The sequence below is a fragment of the Montipora capricornis genome, chromosome 9 (genome assembly GCF_036669925.1).
Source record: "Montipora capricornis isolate CH-2021 chromosome 9, ASM3666992v2, whole genome shotgun sequence".
NCBI lineage: Eukaryota > Metazoa > Cnidaria > Anthozoa > Scleractinia > Acroporidae > Montipora > Montipora capricornis.
This window is the reverse complement of record NC_090891.1, coordinates 27,698,305-27,718,304: the sequence shown is the minus strand read 5'-3', so window position 1 is coordinate 27,718,304 and position 20,000 is coordinate 27,698,305. Positions and strand designations below refer to the sequence as shown.

At 42.4% G+C, this 20,000-nt stretch overlaps 1 protein-coding gene across 1 annotated transcript in view; it reads left to right on the top strand.

Moving 5' to 3' along the window:
• The window catches only part of LOC138017490 (uncharacterized), a 243,896-nt gene that overhangs the window by 30,596 nt on the left and 193,300 nt on the right, over nt 1-20,000 (top strand). The window contains exons 4-8 of the mRNA XM_068864561.1: nt 1,270-2,912; nt 11,059-11,264; nt 12,625-12,667; nt 15,959-16,167; nt 16,995-17,052. Coding sequence (XP_068720662.1) covers nt 1,270-2,912; nt 11,059-11,264; nt 12,625-12,667; nt 15,959-16,167; nt 16,995-17,052 — 2,159 coding nt within the window. The remainder of the gene's footprint in view (nt 1-1,269; nt 2,913-11,058; nt 11,265-12,624; nt 12,668-15,958; nt 16,168-16,994; nt 17,053-20,000) is intronic.

Genomic DNA, 20,000 nt, shown 5'->3' with positions numbered 1-20,000 from the left:
CTATGCTGTACCAGTTTTTCATGACTTAGAACGGGTGCAGAAAAGAGCTTTATCAATTATTTGCTCTCACTTAAGTTATAGCGAATCGTTAGCGTTTTTAGACATGGACTCACTTTTCGATCATAGTTTTTTATGCTGTTCACTTTTTAGTAAAATCTTAGACGACAAAGAGCATAAACTACATTCTAATAAAGTATCTATCTATCTATCTATCTATCTATCTATCTATCTATCTGTCGACAAGTCTCAAAGAAATTTCTAAACAAAGCAATATTCAAATTTAACCATATAGCTCGTAGCCATGTGTGAATATTGATATATCGAGCATATAGCCGAGGCGGAAAATACCATAATACTCTTTGAATAAGCATTGTTTCTCTTGGAACCATTGTAAGCCCCAGGAGAAATAGGAAAAAAGCTTATGCAAAATTTGGGGGGACAAACAAAGAGTATTATGGTATTTTCCGACTCGGCCAAATTATTGTGCGAAGAACTTGAGAAAATAAACAAAGCATAAATACTTTGAATTAATGATTAAAAAAAAAATTCCATACCGGAAATGTTATATATTTTGCTCGCACTTGCTCACCTTAAAGGGAACCTCGACTAAAACAACGAAATAACTTTAAACTAGAGAGCATGATGTTTACAATTAAAATTGTTCAAACTTTTTCCAATGTAAGCGTTTGTATCCGAAGAAAATGAATTCCAAGACTCTTGTATTGGCTTTTAAATTTCCCGGGCGCCGCCGTCTTGAATAATTGTGACGTATCGTGGTTGCTCTATTATTCAGAATAGAGAAGACAAGAGTGGATTCTACGGTATTCTGAATCCTCATTGAAATTTTTTGTGCTCGTCCCGTCGCCACTGACGTTCCCGTTCTGTTGCTAAATAGGCCTATTTAAAATTGTTCCAGAACAAACGCTTTTTTTGTCAGAACGATAGGGCAACCACGACACGTCACAGCGCCCGGGAAATTTGAAAGCTAAAAGAAGCGTTTTTGAAATTCATTAGTTTTCGGATACAAACGCTTTCATTGGAAAACGTTTGAACAATTTTAATTGTTAACATTATATCTGTGGTTTAAAGTTGTTTTGTTGTTTTAGTACAGGTTCCCTTTAAAGAGTCACATTGAAATTTACAGTTGAATTGAAGTTCTTTTGATGGTAACATAAGGCAATGAAAGCTTATGGCTTGGTACTTCCGAATGTCCTATTTATTTTATAACTTAATAAATACCTTTTCCATTTTCTAAAACAACTATCGTAGGTATTTCGACAACGAAAAAGGCTGCCTCAACTGTTCATGTTGCGGTGATGGCAATAATACAGTGGTGGAAGAATGTGAAAGAAAACTGGGAGCAGGATCAAACATGATCTGTTCCTTTAACAGTAGCGTCACTGGGTGTGAATTTACCTCGCCATCGTCCCAAGCTGAAAACATCAGCAGTCACGTTGTTACGACTAGACCTTTCAACCAGAGCGTCTCCAGTCGCGATTTTATCACGCCATCGCTCCAAACTGAAGCCACCAGCAGTCACATTGTTACGACTAGGCCTTTTAACCAGAGCGTCTCCAGTCGCGATTTTATTATGCCATCGCTTGAAACTGAAGCCACCAGCAGTCACGTTGTTACGACTAGGCCTTTTAACCAGAGCGTCTCCAGTCGCGATTTTATCACGCCATCGCTCCAAACTGAAGCCACCAGCAGTCACCTTGTTACGACCGGGCCTTTTAACCAGAGCGTCTCCAGTCGAGATTTTATCCTGCCATCGCTCCAAACTGAAGCCACCAGCAGTCACGTTGTTACGACTAGGATTTTTAACCAAAGCGTCTCCAGTCGCGATTTTATCACGCCATCGCTCCAAACTGAAGCCACCAGCAGTCACGTTGTTACGACTAGGCCTTTTAACCAGAGCGTCTCCAGTCGCGATTTTATCACGCCATCGCTCCAAACTGAAGCCACCAGCAGTCACCTTGTTACGACCGGGCCTTTTAACCAGAGCGTCTCCAGTCGCGATTTTATCATCCCATCGCTCCAAACTGAAGCCACCAGCAGTCACGTTGTTACGACTACGACTTTTAACCAAAGCGTCTCCAGTCGCGATTTTATCACGCCATCGCTCCAAACTGAAGCCACCAGCAGTCACCTTGTTACGACTGGGCCTTTTAACCAGAGCGTCTCCAGTCGCGATTTTATCACGCCATCGCTCCAAACTGAAGCCACCAGTAGTGACGTTGTTACGACTAGGCCTTTTAACGAGAGCGTCTCCAGTCGCGATTTTATCACGCCATCGCTCCAAACTGAAGCCACCAGCAGTCACCTTGTTACGACCGGGCCTTTTAACCAGAGCGTCTCCAGTCGCGATTTTATCATCCCATCGCTCCAAACTGAAGCCACCAGCAGTCACGTTGTTACGACTACGACTTTTAACCAAAGCGTCTCCAGTCGCGATTTTATCACGCCATCGCTCCAAACTGAAGCCACCAGCAGTCACCTTGTTACGACTGGGCCTTTTAACCAGAGCGTCTCCAGTCGCGATTTTATCACGCCATCGCTCCAAACTGAAGCCACCAGTAGTGACGTTGTTACGACTAGGCCTTTTAACGAGAGCGTCTCCAGTCGCGATTTTATCACGCCATCGCTCCAAACTGCCAGTGGCATTAGTAAAGATGCCACCCAGTCTAAGCCGGTCACGAGCTGGAGGAACATCTATCACCCAAACAATTCATTCGTATTAGTGCTCGTATCTCTGATGGTTTTTTTTGGGATCGTTGGGGGAACTTTTGTTTGTCTTTATTGTCGTGAGAGGCAACGATCCTATATGTACAGGAGAGAAGCTACGAATGACCCTGAAAGAGGAATTAAACTAGTGAAAATTTCAGAGGAAAGGACTCCAATGATGCCAAAAGGTTTGTTGACACCTTTTTTCTTTATGAAGGGCTTAAATGGCCAGTTAGGCTCGAAGATCCTTTGGTCATTTAATCAACGATCTTCTTTCCGAACGTGATATGTCGTATGTTTTACACTGATTTCGACTCTTACTCTACATTGAAGTGGACATTCACCGCTTCAGGGGCATCCAACGTCAATTTTCGGAAAATATCTGTTCGGAAGACGATTTTTCGGAACATTTGTTGTAAAATTTCTTGCTTGCTGCCTGTCCTAGGATTTTCGAACATCTAAAAAATGGTATAATTGCCCATTTTAAACGGATTTTTACCCTAAAAAGGTTTACCTAAAATTTTCGGGAGCCTTTTTTCTGGCTGAAATTTTTGAAAAGGTAAGTTTTGATCCCTATAATTTTCGGATCACTAGACTTTCAGCTAGGAAATCCGAACAGATGAAAAATTTTTAGGGGATAAAAATATGGCTATATCTTCCTCTTAAATAGCAAAAAATGTTTAACAATGCTATGTTCAAGTAGTTTTGAATTATATTCTCGTTGGGTGCCCCTGCCGCTTACACAAGCATAGTCCTTATTTAAATACCTTAATACAAAGCCTAGAATCGATATTAACCAATAATCATCCCTGGAAACGCCTGAAATTTAATTTGATCTGAGAGTTCCCAGCCCAGTCTCTACCTCTGAATTAATTAACGATTATCGTTAATTCCTAATTTGCTATTATTGTTAATTGAGAAGACTGAAAGTGTGATATGGATAATTCATAATAGGAAATGGTCATATTTTTTAAGAGACAACCCAAATGGATGGAGACAGGGCTCAAACCTGGATATACATGTTTGTTCAGTAACCCGTCTCCTAACCACTGGACCAGCACAACGCTAGCTGCGCAGATATTTTGAACAATATTTCATCATGCTGTATTATCACTCGGCAACAAACAATATGAAACGCCTGAAAAAGATCGGTTACCAAATTTCACGACAAAGCTAAAATTTTAAAATCAAGCATGGATCTAATTAATCTAAGTTAGGTTTAATTACTCTTCATCAAGTGAAGCTATGATTCGATTCTCGCAGTTATGAACGCAATCTTAGAAATTGCGTAGAGAAGCCTAAAAAAATCAGGATTTTCACGGGCCGGGGTTAGAGCCCGTGACCTCGCGATGCCACTGTAACACTCTTACCAACTGAGCTATGAAGCCACTGATGTTGGGAGATGGTCATGTTCCCGTGATGAGTGAATCAATGAAGGAAATGATAAATGAAATGAATCATATATTGAACTGCGGATATGAAATCAAATGAAGCTATGATCTTCGCAGTTATGAACGCAATCTTCGCAATTGATTAGCACTTGATTTCGTATTCTTAGCAATCTTAACACTTGATTCGATATCTGCAGTTCAATAAATGATTCATTTCGTATATCATTTTCTCCATTAATTCATTCATCTGGGGAACATTAATTTTGACCCCGAAAATGACTAGGTCCAAACATCAGTGGCTTCATAGCTCAGTTGGTTGCACTCTCCGATCTCTGTTGGGAACGTCTCAGGGCTCCTTGGTACCGTACCTATGCAAGAGGGACGTTTCCTCCAATTCATCTCGTTCTTCACTGGCTTGGGGGTTCCTGGGACTGTACCTGGGGTGTCGACCTCTTACTCTGCAACGGTTTCGCCTGGCTTGAGTGCCAGTATTGATCATCAGGGTCGCCCGTTGTGGAACGCCTCCTTCGAGTTCACTCTCCTGTAGTCCCCTAGGTTGACCCTTGAACCAATAGGCACGAGTCCTGCCACAGTGCGTCCACAGCCTGTCTCTCTGCACAACGTTCAGTGTTGCCCGAGGGCCTCGCTGGATTCTGTACACGACACAATTGTTGCGGTCTAACACAACATATGGCCCCTCCCACGGCCGCTGGCTAAACTTGGCAGATAACCCCTTCCTCCGTTGAGGATTGTGCAACCACACCATTGCTTCACTATTGAAGATAGAAGCCACATTGCGCATGTCGTAACGCCTCTTCATCCTCTGGCTGCTGGTCTGCTGGTGATCCCTGGCAAAGTCGTGGAAAATCGAAAATGGACTCCATTTTCTCAGAAACGTGGGTTCCGGTCTTATTACGCATGCTTGTGCAATCTTGTTTCCAGAGCCTCCGTTACCCTTGTCCAGCAGAACGGGCGAGGGAGGCTCTAGAATAATCCAAAACAGGAACCAGAAAACTCTGGTTCCGGTTAAATAACTGCGCGTGCGTGAGGGGAGTTGGTTGGAAATTAACAATGGAGTTCACCTTGACATGACAGCGCTTACTTTTCACTCGCGAGACAGTACGTATGAGTATAAACACATTTCCTAATACACTCGAAGCTTTCGAGAATAAAAACTGCGGAGAATAAACAATAACGAGATATATTTTATCAATCAAAATAGATTTCAGCATCTGGTGTCACGCAAGTGAAAATTGCTGTATTTTCAAAAACAAAAACGTTACGGAACTGGTAAGTTGTAAAATGATTTATTTCTAGATCATCATCAACCTCGTGTAGATAAAAATCCACAAGAAAGCACGATTTTCGAGTTTAGACTGAAAATGGCAGGAAGTGAAACCGTTTTTCAACAGCCAATCAAATATGGCCTTGTTTGGATTCAACCAGAGTCTCTCTTTCCCGATCGCTGTCAAGGGAACGATGACTCTGGGAACGAGATTGGAAACAGAAAAGAGAAAACAGTAAACAGTAGAAATGGTGGGTTGAAAGTGTTCGAGAAACAAAAATTTTAGCCTTACACAACATAAAAGAAACTGGAGAAATTATCATTGGCTTGCTGTAAGAGCCACTGTGAAGATGAAACTTCTAACGCTGTCAGTAAGTGTATTTTTAGTGTTTCAGCGTGCATTCCATCGTGCAGAATATCATCGTGCAAGCAACACGATCGACACTTGAAATTTTTGTGGAAACGACACCAATGTCCTGACTTCTACTACGGTTTTATGTTTCCATACCTCTGAATGGCTTTGACAAGACCTTCTTCCACGGATTTCTCTCCAAAGAGACTGATGTAATTTTTTTCCCACGGTACTTTTGCAACAGCAGCAATCAGCTTTTAGCAGCGTGGAAAAATTCCCGTGCGGTATTGAACATAATTTAAACCACGTCGCTTTATTATTTTTGTGATTTACATATTTCTGAGGTAGAAAAAACACTGAAACTAGTTTTAGAAGTTGAATCTCCGTCCAAATTATGGGGTTACCGACTTCTTGTCAGACTGCCATTGTTATGCAAGCGACCAATCACAAAAATAGTTCAAGTCCATTATCCCAGAGTTTCTCCGGGCGCTTACCCGCTGACCAAAAAGCCCGAGGACTCTGGGTACGAAATTGGTTCACACGCAGTATGTCGTGCACTCTCCACCTAGGTGGTTGTTCCAGGAAGTAGCACCCTGAGGATAGAGTCCTAGCTGTGGCTTCGAGGACATGGTAGCATTGGACTCCTTGCCTTGGCCATACCGACCAAAATCGTTATACTCTTGACGTTGGCAATGTTTTCTGGTTGTTTCAAAGCAAGTCTATCTGCCTTCTGATAGCTTTTCCCGGCTCGATAAGCAATACGAAAGTCATAGGTCTGCAGTTTTTCCAACCATCTCGCTAACCGTCCTCCTACGTTCTTGAAGGATAGCAGCCACTGTAAGGAAGCATGGTCAGTTCTGACAGCTATCTGCCATAGAGGTAGGGGTGGAAGTGCTCAATGGCTTTAACAACAGCCAGAAGTCCACGGTTATTAGTACAGTAATTGCATTCGGGTTTACTGAGGACATAGCTGTACTAGGCCATGACTCATTCTTCACCATCGCACACGTGAGAAAGTACCGCTCCGATACCAACATTTCTGGCATCAGTATCTATCTATCAGGAAGGGTTCCTCACTGCTAGGATAGGCAAGCACTGGGGAAGACCCAAGAGTGGCCTTTAATATTGCATTCTTCGGTCCACTTAAAGGACTGGCTGTTATCAGTTACTTTATGCAATGGACGGGCCACATCAGAAAATGAACGGACAAACCGTCGGTAGTAGGTGCATAGACCGAGAAACATTCTAACTTCCTTTGCGTTATGAGATATAGGCCAGCTTTGGACTGCCTTGACTTTGTCAGGATCCGTGGTATTTTCCTCTTTACAGACTACTTGACCAAGAAACTGAACTTTCCGTCCGTCCTAGGGCTTAATTTCAAATTTGCTGTCCTTAAACGCAAGAACACTAATCTTAAGCTTTCCAGTCCCTTATCGAAATTTGAGGCATGTACAATGATGTCATCAAGGTAGATCAGGCATCGAAGGTCCACAAGGTCACTGTCCATCGGGCGTTTGTACGTTTCTGGAGCATTGAAAAGGCCGAAAGGCATGACATTAAACTGCCAAAGACCGTTCCTTGCGCTGAATGCTGTCTTCTCATGGTCCTTCTCCGCTATTTCCACTTGCCAGTACCCACTTTGAGGTCTAAGGTTGAAAACCAGGAAGAACCAGAAAGTTCATAGAGGGTGTAGTCTTTGCTCGGTAGAGGGTAGGAGTCCTTCTTGGTGAGGTTATTAAATTTTCGGTAGTCCACACAGAACCTCGTTGACCCATCTTTTTCTTTTACCAAGACAACCGGCGATGCCCAGGGGCTAGCTGAAGGCTTGATTATTTCTTGCTCGTTCATCTCCTCAATCGCTCGAAAAGCTTTATCACGCTGTGCGTATGGCAGTAGTGACTGTCGTGCCGGAGCAGCATTGCCTGTATCTATTTTCTGTTGCGCCAGCCCAGCTTTTCCTAGGTCATGGGGTCCTCGTGAGAAGATGTCTTAAAAAATTCAGTGAGGAGCTCCCGGACTTCGTGCTGCTGTTCGTCATTTAATCCTTCGTCGCTTCGGACATAGAGGTCAGTCAAATGCTCTGGTAAGCTTTCACTAACCTCCCGGAATTTAATACTAGATTTACACGAATGGTGAATGCTCTCCACCAGCTCTCAGCCAGCTCCTTCCACCCCGCGACAAATTTTCCTCGGCTCACCAGAAAGGTTCGCTACCCTGTCAGAAACACAATCCTGCTGGATATCAACTAGCGTTTTACCGACCATAGCATCAGAGGGCAACGTTGCAGTCAGAGTTGGGCCTACTGTTCCCCAGGGTTCACCAGGGAGGTCATCCATAATCTTTGATGTAATAAGTGTCTCACTGTGAGTGGAGATCATTGTGTCTTCGACGGCTGTCACTCTATAACAACGTACTACTTAAGTAAACGAGGGTTTATGGAGGTGAACGTCTTCTGAGCCGATTCGGACTCGGAGAATACCTGACCCTGCATCAACAGTACAACCATGGGCTATGAGGAAATCTAGTCCCAGTAGGAATTTGTCAGAAATATCTGCAGCTATCATGTCATGCAGTACTTGTGTCCCATCAATTTTAACACTAAGTTGGCTGACTCCCCGGTGGCCGTTTTAAGTAAACTTGTGGACGCTTGAATACGGGAAGGCGTTCGTGTGTCCAGTAAATCAGGACGAACCACTGTGACATTGGCTCCAGTGTCAACAACCATAGGGCAAAACACTCCTTCAATGACTCCATGCACGGTAAGGGTGCCCTCATTATGAGAGAAAGCTCCGGTCATCAACATAACTTGTGGGGTTTCATTTGCAGTTTGAAGGGCCGGCCTTTCCCCCACAAGGCCGGCCTGTTCTAGTTTAACTGTTGCTGAGACTGGTTGCGTGTATGCTGTGAATCCCTGGGCCGATTCCTGTCGAACCTCCCACAGTCACGACTAAGGTATCCCGTTTTGCCGCATGCCCAACATTGAGTGGGGTTAGAACCTCGAGCCGACACCGCTTCAGCCGACAAACCTTTGATCTGAGCTAACACATGCATCACCTTGTCGGGACTCCCTTGCATTAGGTCTCCCAGTAGGAGTTCCTTCAGCCATGCCACGGACATGAAATTTTCTTTGACGGGAGGCCACTCGGTAACATTCCAGCTCCATTGCCAAGGTCGGAGCAACCCGAAGGGTCTGGGGCTGATCTTGCTTTAATCGAAGTCTGGCATCGCCATCCAGGATATGATCGATAAATTGTTCCTTTGCCAGTAGATCTTTCATTGCTTCTGGGGAAAGAGGGTGGGCTAGCTTAATTTAGCGCTCCAAATCCTCTGCTAGTTCTTCTGGTGTGGCGAGCCGAATCTGCAACTACGAGGGCTGCAACTAGCTCCTTGTAGTCTTGCCGAGTACTTGGTGGGAGATTTCCTAGAGGAGTCAAGGTAGATCCCTTGAGGCTCGTACCGAGATAATTGCCTTTCTGCTCGTCACTCGATGTGTTCATTCCAGCGACGACCTCGAATTGGGCGATGTATAGTAAGACTCCAACTGTGATTTGCCATCAAACGAAGGTGGTTTTGAATAGTCCTTTTGTGCTCGGAATCTCCACTTAATGTGGAAAGAGACGGTGAAAGCTTCGGGAGTTCGGATGGGAATCATTGTTTTGCTGGGGTAGAAGTTTCTACTTCGGCATGGGCTGGATGTTTGACCGTCAGGGTATCGCTCAACCGCGAGTCGAAGCGTTCGTTTGTTTTCTTGAGTCAAATGTCACCAACCAACAAACTTTGCCAAGAGTCGAGAGAATCCTTTTTTTTGGCAAATTTCTTCCACCGTGCAAATTCTCACAGCAAGTTTTTCTTCTTGAAATTGAGTTACTTTAGTGTTTACGCGAGTGCTGAAACCTTCCACTCGTTGCGACATTTCCTGTACTTGAAGCTCGATATTCAGTCCTTGTTGTCCCAACTTTTCTTCTATTGCTTGGCTCTGTTTTGTTATCGACTGTAAAGCGCGTAACACGTCATCCATACTTGTCCCGGAATCGGCCGAACTCGCTTTCGGCTGGGAGGATGGAACAGAGAGTTTGTCGGCGTCGCTCGCATCCTGCGTTTTTAAAGCAATGTCTTCGCTTTCTTCATCCATGCTCGCTGGGTTCAGGCGGCTGTATCCCACTTCTGATGCCAATGATACAATTTACACAGACAAAGATGATCAAAGGAGCTTAGCTTAAAAATCAACGCTCACTTATAGTTTCTCCTGTCTCGCCAAAACTACCGCCCCGTCTCCCACATAAGGAGTTATCCATATTTGGTATGGTCACGCAAGAATCCACTACAGTATGTGAAAACATTAATTGCAATCAAATGTGCAAGACAAATGGTGGTTCTCCGTTTTTCTCCAAACAGTTTCATTGCCCACTTCTTGATCAATATCCCAATAACCAGAAAAGACGCAGACTAATTCTATTTTTTAAATAAAATAGATTCAATCTCCCTAAAATGTAATTTAATTTGCAACAATAGATGTTTGAGGTTTAATACGTCCGTGGGAAGGCCGAATGGAGAACTAGTTGCTTTGCGACGGGTGAACTGAAACAGAATCCTATCTAAGACCTACGTAACACCGGTGGGATGCTCTACTAGTACTCATTGAGCTGGGGAGAGAGGTCGTTTATCTACGTTCTGAAAGGACATTAGGGAGCTTACGCAAGAGCGACGACAACGCAAAAGTGAACTTAAAGTCGTTCGAAAAGCGGTTGTTTGGGAAAAAACTAAAAATGTTTCGTCAGGTTCTCACGTCCTCTACACAACCTCAAATTTGGTCAATTCACGTCGTTAGGGGCCTTAAGCAAGGACGACGTCGACGGCTATGAGAACGGCAAAAAAACAATAGGTTTAATTAGCAAAACAATAGTTCTGCACGCCCTCCACGTGCGTTTTACATTTTGATACATTTCTTTGCCGGTTTCGTCTTCACAACGACGTGAAATGATCAAATTTGAGGTTGTGTGGAGGACCCGAGCAACTGACGATGACTTTTCAATTTTCTCTCTAAATAGCCACACCGTTCTCACCAATTTCATTCTTGGAATGTGAATTCACATTTTCCATGCTGAGCGACTTGGAGTATTAAAGCGCAAAATTATTACAGTAACGGGAAAAAACATTTCGTAGCCGTTGTCGTCGTCCTTGCTTAAGGTCGCTGTTATCAGGACGAGGACGGCAAAGAAATTTAGCAAAACGCAAAAAGCACGTTCAGGGCGTGAAGAGGTATTGTTTTTCCTCATTAAACCCAATGTTTTGTGGCGTTTTCGTAGCCGTCGGGCAACGTTTTACAATACCAGAAACTGTTGCTGAAGAAAGGGTGGAAACAGCTCCTACCAGTCACCAGCGTAAAGTGAAATTTGAAAAAGAAGAAGAAGAAGAAAAAGAAGAAGAAGAAGAAGAAGAAGAAGAAGAAGAAGAAGAAGAAGAAGAAGAACGACAAAAACAGAAGGGAGAAATTGAACCCTTGTTAGCAAAGGTACGTGCTTCAGTGTTTAATTACTGCTTCCATGAACAGTTAACTTGAATCTCGTAATAAAAGTTGCATGACAGGGATGTCACAAGGCTGCCACTGAGGCAAACCAGCCAGCCCTTGGACCGCGTAACGCTTCCATGACGCAGTCCTGACAATCCGGTCAAGCTGGAGCCTATGCAGCAAGGTATGCAAGCATTTTCCTTACTGACAAGAAATTGAAGTAAAATGTGAAAGGAGGCGAGCTGACTGAAACTGAAGAAAAGTGCCATGATACGAGATGACCGGGCATTAGGCCCCACACATTAATGCACCCATGTTACTGCTAGAATTAGGAAAGCACGCATTTAGACAGGAGCTGTACTCTTTTGTTGTTAACTTTTTAAAATTCATTTAATAGTACATGATTGATGGCTCATGTAGTCCATTTACCTAATATGTGGCCATGAGCAATGTTTAATTGAGTTAAGGGCTATACGGCATAATAAGCTACAGGTTTTAATTTTGTCACATCATTTTACCTGCTGTAAGCTCAGGCCTACCACAACGCCTTGAGCTACTAGACCTTTTTGACTGATTTTTAGTCCTTTCCTATCGAATTGCATAATTCCCGTATTTACTCATGTATAAGTAGATCCCCGTTTCCAATGCCTAAAAACTGATTTTTCTTCATTTCTGGCTACTGAACAGCTGAAATTCAGGACGATAGAATTGAGAGTTCCTAAAAGTTAATGCAATGCATATTAGTAACCATTCTTGGCTTTGCTTTTAAATGAACAGAAGGCTATGTTTACATCTGAAGCAAACATATCATTCTGCAATTTAAGGAAGATTACTTTTTAATTAATTGGGTCACAAACATTGCAGCTGCACACACTATCAACGGCGTACATAATTATTTAATGATTGCTGTCCCTTTAATTATAATTAACAATTATTCGCCGAAGGCGAAGTGATTATCGGTGAATAGTCACCTAGACGAAGTCGAGGTGAATATTCACTGATAATCACCGAGACTGAGGCGAATAATTGTTTTAGTATAATATTTCAAAAAAGAGAAAAAAAAACATTTTAACGCGAAATCATCTTCACTTACAGTGGCAAAAAGACTACTGGCAGCCATTTTGTCCGTCGAGGTGATTATCGGCTGATAATCCGAGATAGCGAGCCAATGAGAGCGCGCGATTTTGTATAATCACCTGTGCATTTATACTAATTTTAGTTATTATGACGCAGGACTATTCTAATTACCGGGCCCCTACAGACACCAGCCTTTGCGCTTAATGGGCTACTATGTGTAAATTAAAGTTTTTAGCTTGCTTTGCTGTGATTTAATTGCTGTACTTTACTTTGCTCCTTTGTTCAGCTGAAGACACCACACAGCAAATGTACTAATAGACAAAAACAAGGTAGGACAAGGAAAGGTATCATAATCTGATTTCTTTTCAAAGGTTTATTTGTCAGTGAATGGAACTGTGATGATTCGACAAATAATTGTCCAAAACCATTAGGGCAAAGTCTAGTAACAAAAAGCATGCTTTAGTTTATACCCACCCATTTAAATAACATCCTTCTTGACAGGGAGTGCTTCACTGTTTCAAGAATAAATTGCCTTACTACAGCTAAGTGGAATGCGCCCCGGTAGTGGGCGGCAGTGGTTCAACAAAATGCCACAGTTCATAAGTTCTTGCTAGCAACTGCTGAAATTGTCAAAATATTTGACTGTCATCCTATAGTCCCAAGTGAGCTGAAAATTCTTTCTCACCCATTTATCAGACCTGCCAGGAATGATGAGTGGGTTCCATCAAAGCGTTACATAAAATTTTAAAGTACTTCATTGTGGGCATACAGTTACAGCCAGGTGATTGACAGCCGTGACCTTCAGCTTCAATGTGGAAACGACTAACTCGAATAAAGCTACTTTTGATATATAATTGATATGTTTAATTAAGTGTGTAATGAAGTGTTTGCTGCCTTTCTCATGCAGTAATGCATGTAACAACATACAACCCATCTCACTGCTTGTTTTTCACACATTAATTACTACAAAGGTATATTTTCCTCTACCTATTATTCAGTTTTGCGTCCTGGGCCCAGTTGCATGATATGATTGGATTTATTTGGCAAAACTAGACCCTCCGTGAGGGTACACTGGGTTGCCTGTGGTACGTGCAGCGCTCTGATTGGCTAATTGTGACTGGCTCACGGGCCGATTACGGGCTTGCAAAAACAAAGCAAAATGTAATTAAAAAAACATATAATAAACTACTTACTAACCGAGCTAGCTCGAGCCGTACTGGGGAATATTGGCCCTGGGTCGTTTTTGTACGGACCGAGCGCAGCAAGGTCCGTACTGCCACGACCTCGGGCCAATATTTCCCTGGCAGTAGGGCCCTCGCGCTCGGTTAGTAAGGAGTTATTAAGGGGTCACCCAGAAGTCATACCAGCAGAGGTCCTTTGGCTCACAGGTCCTCACATGTTCGTACGACGAAACAGATCCATTTTCAAGCTAAGAAAATAAGCTTTCCAACAGCATATAACTAATTTACAGACAACTGAAACATTTTATAAAAGCGAAAGTTGAACGAAAAAATTTAAGAAAAATAACAGTAAAATATGTTTTCCAGGCAAAATTTGGTCATTTTAGCGTTGATTACGAATTTTTGGATGCAAAACTAAAGTTTTCTGCAATTTATCTGCTTTCTTGGACATAAATTCGACCGAAAACTGATGAGGCACGAATATTTTTTCGATTTTTAGGAACAATAGATAACGTGGATTCAATGCGTAATGTGATAATGCGATAAAAGTGTCAAATTTGCGACCCATTGCTAACGGCAACGGAAGCGATGGCACTACGAATAATTAAGCTCTGTTGCCAAAAACCACCCAAATAACCGGTCAGTGTAAAACGCAGACTGCAGACTGCAGACCAGGGATAAAATGCAGACAGAGGGTAAAATGCAGACTGCAGACTGCAGACTGCCCGTTAATAAAATAATAATGAAAAAAGAGTTATAAGAGTGTTAGTTGCCGTTTGTACTTTCACACTGAAACCCCAACACAGCTCCCATCGCTTTGGTTGCCCCACCGCATGTTTTAAATCCGGATTTTCATCGAACTCTGTAAGAATTGAAGCTGTTTGAATCCTTGTTGTTGTTGGAAAAAGGATAGTTTCGTTAAGTGAGTTGCTTTTAGGCAAAGAAGTCACCACCCCGTAATTCAACTGTCCATTTTGCTGCACTGAACAAAGTAATCGAGTAATTACCCAATAACTCAATTTATTTTGACACGCATTGCTACAATACCAATTAACAAAGACAGAGATAACGTGGATTTTGCAACCATTTAACGTTTCAATTCAGTCGGCTTAAGCAAGTATGACTGAGGTGTAAAAATTTCTTATTAGGATCCTTTCCTTTGCTTTCGTGTACGTTGTGTTTATCCTTTAGTTCACAAGTTCGTTTGTTTTGCATCTGGAAGATGTAATTTTCAATTATAACCTCTCCCTAGGGGTTATCACGCATAGCTTAACCAATGAAATTCCCGCGTCCTAATTGCTCGGAATACATGAAATTCTTTGTGCATTTCGTTGCACCGAAAAAAGACAACCGAGATTATTCAGGTATTCGAAGTAATAATTGTTGGTTTTTCGATCGATTTCCTTCGATGTACCGGTGTGACAAATAATTTGGAACATTGCAATGCATCTGGAAGCGCAAAAACAAAGCACAGATGATTTCAACGCGTACGATCGCATCCCCAAAAGGTGCAGCGACCTGCAGTCATGATAATGTGAGTTGTTGACAGATGTAAAACAGGATTGTCTTTCAAACAATCTTTATTTTATCCTTATGACTCGTTTTTTTATTATTAATATTTATTTTACCCTCAGTCTGCATTTTACCCCTGGTCTGCAGTCTGCAGTCTGCGTTTTACACTGACCGCCCAAATAACCGATTTTTCGACGGAAAATTCATCCCAGAGGATAAAACTATTCACTGGACATGTAATAAAGGTAAATATGTTCGAGCGAAAGCGAAAACAAGCAAATATTTTGACGGAAAACACCATAATGTGAGATCAAAGGAACATGTGGTGAAGACACGCAATTGCGGCATCGCTTCGACAATAATCTTACCTTTTCAGCGATTTTAAAGATTGAAATTCCATTCAATCCACCTGGTCTAGTCTTTGAATTCACTATTATCGCTGCCCCGCGAATCTTCAGTGTTCTACATAACAGCACACTTGGTAAAAGACGGCTCGACGGGCGACAGATTGTTGTCGATGTTGTCGCCTGTCTTGTTCAGTATTCAATTGATTTGCCATTATTGAGCTTCATAAGGGTATATTTTGTTCAAAGATCCACTAAGACGCCATTCGCGCTACATGACTTTCGACGCCATTGCCGGTTAAGTTAATCGTTATAATGTGTCCACCAGAGAAATCTACGCATTTCCCACTACCCTCTCGATCCTAAGAAAATACACACAGAAGGCTCTATGCACAAAGACACCACTTAGCAGGGGAGCGACAGGCCAGACTTTTACCGACACGGAAAAAAATAAAAAAAATAAAACGGAGAAATCTACCCATTTTCCGACTGGGATTGCCATACGGCAACCCAGTAATAACACCCAAAAGTCTCGAGAGACATATGAAGTCACTGGTAAAGATCTTCTTTTCCTTTACACCAGAATACGGTGCTGAAGAAGGGGTAAGAACAACCGCTCCTACAGATCAGCAGGATGAAGTGAAGGTTGAAGGAGAAAAAAAAGATGACGTCGACGAAAAAGAAGGAGCAGCAGCAGCGGATAAACAAGAAGAAGAAGAAGAAGAAGAAGAAGAAGAAGAAGAAGAAGAAGAAGAAGAACGGAAGCGCCTTCGCAAACCCTTGTTAGAAAAAGTACGTGCTTCAGCGTGACTGCTTTCATCTACATCACGAAATGGAAGTTTAGTGACAGGGGCACCCAACGGAGGTGTTCCGCAAAAATAGGTGTTCCGCAGGGGGTTTAATCGCTGGCTGGAAAAGAAGTATTGGGAAGTTGCCGGGAAAGAGATTATTGTTGTGCTGGCAAATTGTTTTCAATCTCCTCACGGTCGCGCCTCTCCTGGGAGAAATATTTTTTGTGACGGTCATTCGAAGTCAATGTTCCCTGTTTATTTTCCTTTCTTCTTTCTTTCCCCCCCCCCCCCCCCCCCCAACTGAAAGCTAGATCTTAGCCCTTTTGCTACGCCCATTTTGGCGTACGATGTATTAAATTGTCGTTTTTGTTTGCTGGCTGGGAAACATCCGCCCGGCCCTGCTGGCAAACGGAATTTTTGGTCTGTGGGAGCGGAACAGATAAAAATTTCCCAGCAGGTAGAGAACTTGCTCTAAAAAGACTAATTTTTGGTTTATTTTATGGCCATGATATATTTTGATGAATTTTGAAAAATAGCTTGTTGGGTGCCCCTGTAGTGACAGGGATGTCAAAAGGCTGCCAGTGGGGGCAAACTAGCCAGCCCTTAAACCAAGTAACGCTCCCATGGCTAGTAATCCTTACAACCCAACCATGATCCACACAGCCAGGTGACGCAAGAACTTAGCCTCTGCATTAAACAATAGTAGAGTTTCAGCAGGATTAATTAACGTTTGGGTCACCAACATGGCAGCTACAACATCGAGTGCAGACATAGTAGTCTCTTTCATTATAATCTTAGTTAACTAAAAGTATTCGTTCCATTATTCAGCAGGAGCCAGTACAGAGCACATCTGTTGATTGTCCACAACAAGATAGGAGAAATAAAGGTATCATAATAGATCTTTTCAAAGTGTTATTTAGATAAAAGCACAAGGGTTATGCTTCAGTCTGAGTGAAAAAAAATCATCCTTTACTTTTAATTTTACCTGCTAATTGGTGCATTTCTGACGTTTTTTTTAATGCTAGGAGGAAATTGTTATTCCAGAGAATGCCTATTGACCCCTAGCCTACAAACGCAGACGTATTTCCGGCGGTCGTTTCTCTCCCCCGAAAAAAAACAACCGCCGGAAATACGTCTGCGTTCGCAGGCTAATTGACCCCTAGGAGTGACTTAATAGATTTTGCTGTGTCTAACGCCAGACGATTTTACGTGTCAATGGGGGCGGTTCAGGAGTCCACGGGTTAAAAAAGGTTGAGGACAAAACATGGAGTACTCTTAAAAATAGTTTAGGATTTAAAAATATCATTTTTCGAAGTCGAATGTCCCTTAACCATATTTACTGGCTCCGTGAGCGGGCAAGATGAGACAAATACCGTGCTGTGATTGGCTACCCGAGCGGGCAAGATGGAGCTACACTGCCCGCTCGGGATTTTTCGCTTGGATTTTTTCGCTTAGTCCGTATTGACTAAGCTTGTTCGGTCAAGATGGCTGGATAATAATAATAATAATAATAATAATAATAATAATAATAATAATAATAATAATAATAATAATAATCACTTTATTTACCCTCGGATTTTTAGAGTAGGTAGTAGCTAATATCTTTGAGCATTGAATACATACAATTTTTAAGAATCCCAACTGGCGGCAGGCAAACCAGTTGGCTATTTTCAAGTGCGCCAGGAAATTGAATCAGGGACCTACCTCAAACAAATTTAGTGAGTGGTCAGAACGCGGTCTTGGGACCCGGGATCTCCGGATTTCAAGGCACGGGCCCTAACTACTCGGCACACTGCCCCCCCCCCTTTCAATAATGGCCTTGTTCTATAAGACGCAAAAAAGAACTTGGCCAATATCCAGGCAACAACCCATGTATACATACTTTCAATGAGTGGGGGGAAGGGGGGGGGGGGGGGACGGGGCTCTTTACATAAAAACTGTACAAGTTATTTACTCTTGGGGCTGTGTCATGCTTCATCGAAGAGGATATCCATTGCTTTGATGTAAGGAACCCCCCAAAACGGATTGCATTATGGGATTGTGCAAATAGTGAACTGATAATAGATAATCCGCTGGCCATTACGCAGAACAGTAAACGTGCGAAAACGTGCTTTGTTGTTACTTTGTTCGAAGAACGAAATATGATTTTTGACTTCTTTTTTGTACTTTTTAATTTTTTTTCTTTCGGGTCGCGCACTGGCTGCGCATGCCTAAGATTTGTCTGTCTCGTAGAAGGCAAAGCAAGTGGGATTGGAACTCGGCACAGTGTCGGCATCTCTTCCTCCAGAGGCAATCGCGACGACCACAAAATCAGGGAAGACCACGTGACAGATTTACAGGGAAATATGTATTAAAGAATTGTGTACGTGACCGGAAACGAGTTTTTCTGTTCTCGTTGCACGCAATGCAATATCCGGTGATTGTATGACTCTGTAACAGATATCGTAATTACGCGGGATATCGTAGTCGGTCCGCATGGATATTTCGGTCGACGGTATATTTTCATCGGAGTCACAAATCGTGGTGTCTGTTTAACTTTCCCGTATCCCGTGCCCTCTGCCAAAGCTTAAGGGAAGTCCCAAAAATTTTGCAATTTTATTGGCTGCAAGTATGAATCACGTGTAAGTTAAGTTGCTGCGCAGAAAGCATAGTACAACTCAAATCTTCAGAATGAGGAGAGAGAGAAGGTAAGCGTCGCCAATTTTGACTGGATAATGACTTTTTTTATTCTGATTACGCGCGATGCCTGTAAGGTAACATATATCGTAGAGACTTGCAAAGTGTCTGTTGTCTGGTTTTGATTGGAATCAATGCCGTTAACAACAGTTTTAAATGTAAACAAATATCCACGATCGCACTTAACCCTATCATTGGGTCACGGACTGTGGACTTCGGGACTACGTAATTGAAACTTGATATTTACTAAGATATTGTAACATAAAAAATAAAAAAAAAATACTGACATCTTGTGACCTTGAAGGTAGTCGGCTAAAAATTCTTCGAACAAAGTGTAGGCTACCCGTAGCCTCTTGTTAAATAAGGAAGAGAAGTTTAGGCTCAGTTTGTCAAAGCAGGTTTACAAAGCCAGTTACAAAGTTCAACCGTCCGACATTGCTGGGATATCCACCTTCCGAAAATGTTTTTGGTTCTGATCGAGTGGACAAACTACCGCCTTAGGTCGCTCGTAAGCCTGCTATTGCATTGTTGGTGGGTTGAAATGAAAGTTTAATCTTTGTCAATTGATCCTGATGTGGAATTGCAACCGCGGGAACATTTTATCCAGGAACATTTGAATCAAGTTGGTGGGCTCCCGAGAGTAGATGGTGCAGCCTTGGGATTTTATTATACCGTTGACAACCGAGGAGTTGAAAATGGCTCAAAACGCGTGGCATGTGAAAAAAAAAACACACAAGAAGGAAGCGACACACAATGGCAGTAAGATTAACTTTTTTAAGGGAGAATTTTTTCTTATAATTATCTACTCAAATCTTTTATCGGGATTCCCATAAAAAAACCCTTATATTTTTCTTGGGTTTCCCTCACACTGAACTTGGGGCGCCTGTGATGCAAATTAATGGTCATGTTGATATGATGTTCAAATTACGCGCCGCGCGCTGCTGTTACATTGGGTCAAAACAAATCGTAGAGCTTCGGCTACCTTTGGTAGTACTCCATGTTTTGTCCTCAACCCTTAAAAAAAAAAAGATTATTATTATTGCAGTGATAGAAATAAACCTGAACGAACATGGGTATTGTCTTCGTTCATCATTAAAGTTATGATATCCGGCAATCGGACGGCTTAGTTGTATTTGTGCGGGACTCCGTGCTGTGATA